This window comes from Colletotrichum tamarilloi (assembly GCF_030869305.1).
Source record: "Colletotrichum tamarilloi strain Tom-12 chromosome Unknown Scaffold_297.1, whole genome shotgun sequence".
NCBI lineage: Eukaryota > Fungi > Ascomycota > Sordariomycetes > Glomerellales > Glomerellaceae > Colletotrichum > Colletotrichum tamarilloi.
Window position 1 is genome coordinate 1 of NW_026849680.1, and position 8793 is coordinate 8793.

Genomic DNA, 8793 nt, shown 5'->3' on the forward strand with positions numbered 1-8793 from the left:
TTGACAGGGCTTACCTCAAAATGTCAGCGCGCAAGCATTTTGTCCAAACCTTTCTTGAGGGGCAATAGATTTGTGATCAGGTCACCCCGCGTTGGCGCCTGATCATGTCGCGAAGACCCAGTCATGACCACGGGCTTACATAGGCCCGAAGTTACCCCACATCGTTCGGCGTCAGGTTCCTGACCATTCATCCATACTTCCATCCATCTATCCACCTACCCACCATTCATCCACCTACCATTCGTCATCCTACCATCCATCCTCCTACCATCCATCCTCCTTCCATTCATCCGCAATCCATTCACTAGCGGGAGGTCCTCACAACGCGATAGAAGCCTAACACTCTAGAGACATTTGTAGCTGCATGAAAACGCAACATACGAAGTGCAAGGTGGCATCCCAAAAGCTAGGCCTCAGAGAAATACTCCAGGCCGGACTGCATTAGCATAGCCAGGAAAGCCCAATTGCGAGAATATGCCCGAGGCTGCGTCGACCAGGACAGCGGGCATAGCTAGATCCATGGACAGATCCCCGACGAGCCCCAACGACGGACGAGCGAAGCCAGGATGCCAAGCATACTGTCTCGGGATGTAGGTCAACTTTCATCTCAGTGAAAGCTATGGCCCTAACTGAGAACGCTCCCGATGAGACCAGCTCTTGCCTGATAGAAGGGGGTTAGCATGACGCCTCCTTCAACATGCTGTGGCCAGACCCAACGGCAGCTAGCTGCATCGAGTCCTCTGATTAGACCTGCAGCTGATTCGAAGTGAGGTATGCCATGGGTTCTCAAGGCAGAGCTCAAAATATATAAAACCGGCCGTTTGCCCAGTTCTGCTGGTGAACGCCCGTACAACAGTACTCTCTGAATCACAACTCTATACACAGCTCTTATTTTTGCTATACTACTCTTCAAAATCGGTCAATAAGTTAATCCTGAACTATCATCCCCCTTGATTCATTGATCACTACCCACATTTCATTCGACACTTCTCAAATCGACACTATGCACCATCCAAGTGCTACCCAGGTCTCCGTAATGGACATCTTCTTCCCTGGCTTCGCTGGCGCCATGACGGCGCTGAACCAGCTTTTCAACGGCACTTTGGATAGCTTTGCCATGACGTTGTGCGTCTGCGGACTGCTCATTTTTGGTGGCAAGTTCATATGTAACACCGTGGGAGGCTTCGTAGATGCTTACTTAAGTTGGTGGTCCTTCCTTTCCAATGCTTCAGCACAGTATTAAAATCCCTCAGCATCTAGAACCGACGTCCACGATCCTGACGAGATGTACGATATGCTCGAATACTGGGTCTCTTCCCAAGACTTTGCCAAAAAGGCCCGTTCATCTCTTGCCAGCGTTGACAGCAGGCGAGGACGAGCCTTGCTTCATCCAGACTGCGACATGACGACCAAGAAGCCCCTCCGATTTACCCCGTGGAAAGAACGAGTGTATTTTTGGCACAGAGGGCATCTGCTCTATCTGCAATGCACGCAAAACGAGGTGGCACTATTTCCTCGCAAGACAATGACTGTTTCTTGTGTTGGCGGTTCCTCCCAAGTCCTACGAAACCTCATGGGTGAATGCCGCCTTGAATACCTGAAGATGTCAGAAAAAAAGACTTCAATTTTCGAGCATCACAACAACGGCTGGAAAAGAATCATGACCCGAGAAATCAGGCCGATCCAAACCGTCATTATGAAGGAAGAGTTGAAGCAAACGCTCCTGGACGACATTCGCGACTTCCTCGACTCCGACACTCCTTCCTGGTACGCCGATCGCGGGCAGCCATACCGGAGAGGCTACCTGCTGTACGGCCGCCCAGGAACCGGAAAGTCGAGCTTCAGCATGTCGGTTGCCGGGTGCTTCGGTCTCGATATCTATGTCGTTAGTCTTGCCGACATCGACGATATGAGGCTTAAGGCCTTGTTCGCCGACCTTCCCCGGCGCTGCGTCGTTTTGCTTGAGGACGTTGACGCAGTTGGCACAACACGAGCTCGCGATGCCGATAACGATAAATCTGATTTGGGCACAGATATGTCACAAAGCCCACCAAAGCCTCATGGACCTCTTTCATTGTCTGGATTACTTAACGTCCTTGATGGCGTGGCTTCGCAGGATGGCCGTGTTCTTATTATGACAACGAACCACATTGAGCACTTGGACGACGCTCTGATACGACCTGGCCGCGTCGACAAGAAAATCGAGTTCGGACTCGCCGATGCGGAGGTGATTCGGCAGCTGTTCTGTACTGTTTTCGAATACTCAGAAAAGGAGATGCCTGATGCAGAGACCCGAGACAAGAATAACGCTGGTGTACGACAGCTGGCAGTTAAATTTGCAAGTGTCGTGCCGGAGTTGCAATTCAGCCCCGCTGATATTCTGTCGTTTCTTCTTGCAAATAGGGGATCGCCGTCGAGCGCCTTGACCGATGCGGAAGGATGGTTGCTCAGAACCAGAAAGGCTGGAACACTTAGGCGTTGTGATTCCTGGGTTCAAAGTGACTGACCGTGGGATAACTTATTTGAGATATCCGTGACAATTATTTCATAGCTCTGGAATGGAAATAAGATTTGTCTCCAAATTCTTTCTGGGTCTAAGCCCAACCAACTGGATATAAGTGCAAGAACTACTGTTATGGCCTATACCGCCTTCCAGATTCACTTTACTGCCGACTGCCCAAAGTACAGCACCTCTAGATTACACAATCCGTCCAGCTCTACGCCCATTGAGTTTGTAACATACGAAGTCTTATTCTTTCGGTCAGATATCCAAGAAACAAAGCAGGTTATCTACGGAATCGAAATTCTGGGACCAGCAGCCTTGGATAAGTCCTGCATTAGGTACACCAGTCAAGTCTGGAAATTCTTGGTTGCTGTACATCTCCCGAACCTCCTCACTCTGGAACTCCTGAAATGGAGCTTTGCCCATCATTATGTAGTAAATCGTTGATCCTAGACTGAAGAGGTCGCTTTTGACTGTTGGGCTCCGTTGCAAGGAGCGGTCCAGTGAAGGGGCTGCGTATCGAGTGCCAGGGCTGATCTCAGTATGGGAGCCGTCGACGGCTGATCCAGAAAAGTCGATAATTTTGAGACGCAGGCGGTCATCCAGGAGGAAATTATGCGGCCCAATATCGCAATGAAGAACAGTGAAACTATGCAGAAGCTTGACGGACTCAACAGCCTCAATTACCCATTGCTGTCGCTGTTCAGCAGACACGTCTTTGTGGGACTCGAGAAAGTCTTTGAGGGTTCCGTTGGGCATGTCTTCCAAGGCCAAGGTGTATTCGTCTGAATTCCAAGCCTTCTTTTTCACTAAGCAAGGATGTTCACCAAGTCGATCGTATATCTCAGCCTCTGTAGCGATTTCGCGACGTCGCTGGTGGGCGCGGTCGCCGCCAGGCCAGGCCGTCTTGATGATGGTGCCGTCAGGCAAACGCTCAACATAGGATGTTGAGCCTATCGCAACAAATTCGCCCTTTTGATTCAAGGAAGGGATTTCTTCGTCGTGACCATCGCTTGTATGGTCAGCCAAGCTCGTCCTGGTATGGCTGTCGAACATTCTTGGGCAAGGACTTGAGAAGTGAGGTTTGCCTGTTTACAAGGACTTAGGTGGAAAAACAGAGGATCAAGAGGGTTTATGTGGGTGCGGTTCCTTCGTGGGCATCTCTCGGTTGGAGGCGGTGAAGCAGCGTTCCCCGCAGCGGGAGGCGCTTGTGTGGGGCGGGGAGGCGGGGGGCTCAGCTACCATACAGGTGGCACTAAGCCGTCAACCCAACTCAGTCTAGGCGACGCTTCCATGTTTAAAACGTTTTGTTCAGATGAGACTGTAGTATTTAGAAGACTAGAAGAAATGGTATCTGTACAATAACCATTACGCTTCCGCTGGAATAAGCATTCATGGCCTCGTTGACAAAGCCCAAGGTGCAGTTTAGGAACATCCGCCATTAGGGGTCATTGGTGTATATTGATGTGCATATCAAGTGAATGGTTGGTGGTACTACCGATATGTGCAGGATAACGATGGGAATCGAGCCCAGCATTAAGATATTCCAAACTTCGCCAGCCGCGCAATAAGTGGAGAAGTTTCGTGTATTTGAATGCGAAACCAGCTATTTCAGTAATTGGTCGTCTCTTTAACAATCTCGTTGAACGAGAAATGATCCGTTCGACGATTTTTGAGCCGGGGCTCATCGCTGACTATAACCCTCGTCTCGATGTCGGGGACACTGGACTCTGGACGTTGTCTTGCCGGTGGTAGATGACGTTGGGTTCGAACAAGTTGTACCCGAACTGATTGCGGCAGGATACTTCGCTAGAAAAGTGCTGGATGTGTTACACGTTTCGGGGCAACCCGTGTAGGAGGTCTTGGTGGTTATGCTAGTGCACATTCTCTATCATTAGCTGCCCATTAGCCAGTCGCAGTTTCTCATCAAACGTACTTGATGTATTCAGGTTAGGGTTCTTGGAGATGAACGCATATGAAAAGGTCACGCAAGTAGAGAGAGTCGCGTAGAAGAGTCTTTTATAGCCGTTCTGTGGCATGGACCAACGGGAGACACAGTTCATAAGCCCTTCCTGCTTGGGATTCTTACACTGAGTTGCAGACCAACAGCGCCTTGTTCTTCCAGGCCGCATCGGCGCGTCGATTCCAACTGAGCTCACCAGCTAGAAGGGTCCGGATATCTGCATTGTTACCAACCGGAAGAAGGGGAAATAGGCACGGTCCTTTTCCTAAATTGCAGCCCGCCGCAAGGTCGGCCAACCAGAGTGCCGGGCTGGGATACGTGGAGCCAGAAATGTCCGTTTCGCCAATAGGTAGGTAGGTTGCTACTAGCGCCATACTAAGCGGATCAACGGCTTCCACGAATGACCTGCGTATGTCCACGCCCAACAAACATGAACGTGGTACTTGACCCCGTCCGATACCGACATTCTAGCGGGTCAGTGAACGGCTGGGCGCATCTTTCGACAAGCACTCTCTCTCAAGCAGTAAGCTCGCGCAAGCTTGCGGGTCATCCTGTTGGACTGACAAGCGAGTAGTCTATGGTGATTCATTCTCAGGGTAGACCATGAGAAACTGTTGGTTAGGATCGGTTTGGTCCCTTGTTACGTACGGCTTAGGTGAAGCAAAGCCAGAGCTCAATGACGTATCATTTAAGAGCAACAGCCTAGGAAGCTTGTGCCCTTAGGCTTGCTTTGTGACATATTCATAGCAGCCTTGTGAGACGGGTGTGAGGCCGGTCATAGCTTTACATGGCTGACACGCACAAGAGTGTATCGGCCATTTGAGTGCGAATTTGAAGAAACAAAAAATGAATAAGAACCATACAGTACTCTTAACGGGGAGGCCACGATGTTCATCCGTTCTGGTGTAAGCCATTTCTGGAGTAATCAACCTGGATCCCCTGCCAGTACCTGTCACACTGAGTCCGCGCGCTCGCAGATCCAAGAGAGCTCACTTGAAGAGGACATGCATTTTGAACGTACAGTATGTAGAAATCAAATCTGGTTTCCGTCTTTACAAATAGGATTTATTCTGTGCACAGATGGTTATGGATCCGCTTGCTGACAGGGTACATGACAAGGCCCCGACGATACTTTCTTGATGACCACCATAGTCGAAGTCAGAAGTTGCTTCTACACTGTGTTCGTGGATTAGACCCATGTCGCATAATCCAATCTCCACAAACGGCGATGGCAAGTGCAGTCTCTACAGTATGCAAGATGGGTCTAAAATAAGAACGTAGTAGAGAAGCGATTCTGGCTTTACTGTGGAGGCCATCGATGAATGTACTCGATGGGTCTCAGTATGTATTCTGTCAGCAAAGAGGTCCACATATGCCTGTGCACAGAATTATTCCCATCTGCCAAGACGGAAACCAAGTTTGATTTCTACAGCGGGAAGCTGAAAGTGAATAATACTACAATCAAGTCCTTGTCAGCTTAGTTGTTATTGGCAGGATGAAGTACTGTCATCGCTAGGGAAGTACATCCCTAAGATCGATGCACCATTTGCTGGCAGTCTCTTTCTACACTGTCTGGTCTAGTCTTAGCCATGCGGTAATTTATGCGCGATGTCATCCACCGGTTGCAACCCCGGCCGGCAAAGCGTAATCAACCTGGCATTTCAAGCACCTACCAAAGTGTTTCTCGATGGCCTCCGTCACGAGCCTCATGTCACAAAGGCACAGCTGGGTTTCAACGCAGTCTTGCGATGCTACTTGTAAAATTCTTACTACAATAAGCGTCCAGCGCTGTACTATTCGAGAATGTAGTCTAGCTATGTCATCGCCTATGTACGGATATGTTTTGAGACGCGGCCAGGCGAACGGGAAAGAGCTTGCTCAACAACCACGGAGTCTATCGGAGTTGTAGGGAAGCATTGCATGCCTGGTAACACCGATGAATACAGCGCACAGCATAGGCTAGCAACAAGCTTCATTAGATGTGTGAAGAGACCCATCACAGCAGTTTTTGACTCTCTAAACTAATGAGAGTGTGTGTAAAAAGAGAATCAACGTATTATCACAGTTGTACTGTGTTTCGCTGAGAAGTATTGTTCGATGCTCTGTTGTAAACAGGAAAATTGTACACATGGCTCGACTGAGTCTACTCATTGCTGAAGCAACCGTACGCTCAAAAGCTAGAAGCGTACTCTATCACCTCCTCCGGCTCGTTTCACAGGACTCTTCCTGCCTCACGTCTTTGAGGACGCTGACCAAGTATGGCAAGTATTTTCTGTGTTGTAGCTTGCTGTCCCCCGATGAGGGAAAACTATCCGCTTGGGTTTGATAAGTTGAGGAGCATTTGTCATATATGTACGGCGGGTGACCTGAGCCGCATCTTGTGTCACAGGACAACTTTGTCGATCGGACATGACGAAAGTACGGAACCGTTGCCACGGCTTGGTAGCATGCGACCCGCTTCTATGAACACACCCTGCCAATACTGGTCTAGTCTGTTTCAAAACTGCAGTCTCACTCAGAGGTAGTATCAAAATCAACAAGCAGATTCTAGTCTCCGGAAACCCCAAAGCCATCCTTGGAAAGCCAAAATTTGCGGCCTTCTTTCACATCGGAGAAAAGCGGAAAGGTGGGCGGCTAGTGAAACATTTCCTTGGTGCGTCCGTACATGTTCCAGAGCAACTCCGCCGACAGTTTTGATTGGCTAGCTGCGGATTGTCTCTCGGCTCCCTTGCGTGCCCCTCCCAGCCACCCTGAAGCTGACTACTGCTGGTTTCAAGTTCGGGGAGTCTCTATGTACGTTGCAGATGTCACGGCGGCTCCTTTTAACGCAGCGCATGTTTGCCAACGAATCCGCAGTCATCCAGAGCTTGGTCCGCCACCAAGTTCCGAATGCCGCGGCCCTTTGGTACGACGGCCGGCGGGCAGCTCCCATTGATTGAGTAGTTTGCGCAGGTAATGCTTTCTCAAGGCAGGACCCGTGGGCCATCGTTCCTGACGATGAGGTGCTCGACCCAAATACCGTTCAAAAGCGTAAGCGCAGAGGAAAGCGCAGCATGAGTCCTCCCAGTATGGTCCCAGCTGGTTGATGTGAGTGAAAACATGACACTTCAATGATGACCTGAGCGATACCTACTTCGTGAGATCTTTTGTCCAGTTGGATGACAGCGCCGCGAAGTTCCGAGACATATTCATCGATCCTTATGCTCCATCGAGAAAAAGCAGTTGGTTGCATTCCAAAGGCGTCGAATGTTTCTGTTTTCCAGTTGACGATTGCGAGTATCCAGTGGATTTTATTGTGATCTGACATCTGATCTGCCGCGTTGACGTTGATTGGCAGTACCATGCCGTCAAACCCTTTGGCGAACGCAGAGGCTCCCGAGGGCAAGAACGGCTCAGAGAACCGCACAAGCAACGGGTCTATGGTTTGAAGTGTAGAATAGCCACAAACTGATTGAAGAATGGCAAGAAAAAGGATGTCATCAACATACCGTCCTGGACAAAATTGATCCAGCCTTTGTCTGAAATGAGCTTGGTCGCGACATGACAGCCAACCAACGTGGACATGCTCGACTGCTTTATCAATCAATTTCACGATGGACCTCGAGAAAGACCCATGGCTGGTTCTCGGTTTGGTGGCAGGGTCGGGGTTGTGATCGGGCCCGACGTCGATAAAAGACGCTGCATTCGGTTCGGCCCCATACCTGGGGCTGTGCTCTGTTGTTAAATCAACGAAACACATATTACGGGATGCCGGGTCGGCTCGGCATCCTCTAACAGTGGCACGATCGACTCCGGTCAGACTTGCATTGGTCTCTGCGAGCGATGTCGAATTCAGAGGTGTACTAAACGCTGCTTCCCTGCAGGTCACGATGGAGGAAGTAGACGGTAAGCGAACGGACAGGACGCATGCTTGCGCCTCAACAAGCTTGCCAGCGTTGGGACCTAGAGAAGAATTTTGTGTCGATGAGGGTTCATAGACTGGACTGACGCTTAACAATCGACCAGGCTGACTGAAGCAGTGGAGATGTCGCCGAATGGTATCGTCAAGAAACTTGACTTCGCTTTTGACTCTGGATAGGGAGCAGAAAATAGTGTTTTGTACTGGAGAATCCGACAGAAGCGAGCGGTCGTTTGATGAGTGCTGCAGGAAATCCAGGATTGCCTGAACTCGCTTGAGAAGGACGGGAAGCATATCCAGACCGTCTTTCAGCTCGTCGCATTCCTTCTTTGACGGCATGGCTACGGTGGTTTTGCAAACCACGAGCGTTGCGCACAAGAGGTAGGCACGAATTTTCGTACATGAACGGGAAGGGTCTGATGCCGCCTC

The 8793-nt window shown here is 50.0% G+C and overlaps 3 protein-coding genes across 3 annotated transcripts; 1 reads left to right on the forward strand and 2 right to left on the reverse strand.

Moving 5' to 3' along the window:
• Nucleotides 1–1003: 1003 nt before the first annotated feature.
• On the forward strand, nt 1004–2506 carry CTAM01_16984 (mitochondrial chaperone bcs1; the record flags this gene model as incomplete). The annotated part of the gene is made up of 2 exons (XM_060532976.1): nt 1004–1202; nt 1254–2506. The coding sequence occupies 2 exons, from the start codon at nt 1004–1006 to the stop codon at nt 2504–2506; spliced, it is 1452 nt and encodes a 483-aa protein (XP_060372443.1).
• Nucleotides 2507–2761: 255 nt separating this feature from the next.
• CTAM01_16985 (uncharacterized protein) lies at nt 2762–3559 on the reverse strand (the record flags this gene model as incomplete). Its single annotated transcript, XM_060532977.1, has 1 exon — nt 2762–3559. One exon carries the CDS (start codon nt 3557–3559, stop codon nt 2762–2764), a length of 798 nt encoding a protein of 265 aa, XP_060372444.1.
• Nucleotides 3560–7322: 3763 nt separating this feature from the next.
• Nucleotides 7323–8205, reverse strand: CTAM01_16986 (uncharacterized protein; the record flags this gene model as incomplete). The annotated part of the gene is made up of 2 exons (XM_060532978.1): nt 7323–7544; nt 7600–8205. The coding sequence occupies 2 exons, from the start codon at nt 8203–8205 to the stop codon at nt 7323–7325; spliced, it is 828 nt and encodes a 275-aa protein (XP_060372445.1).
• Between the last annotated feature and the right edge of the window lie 588 nt (nt 8206–8793).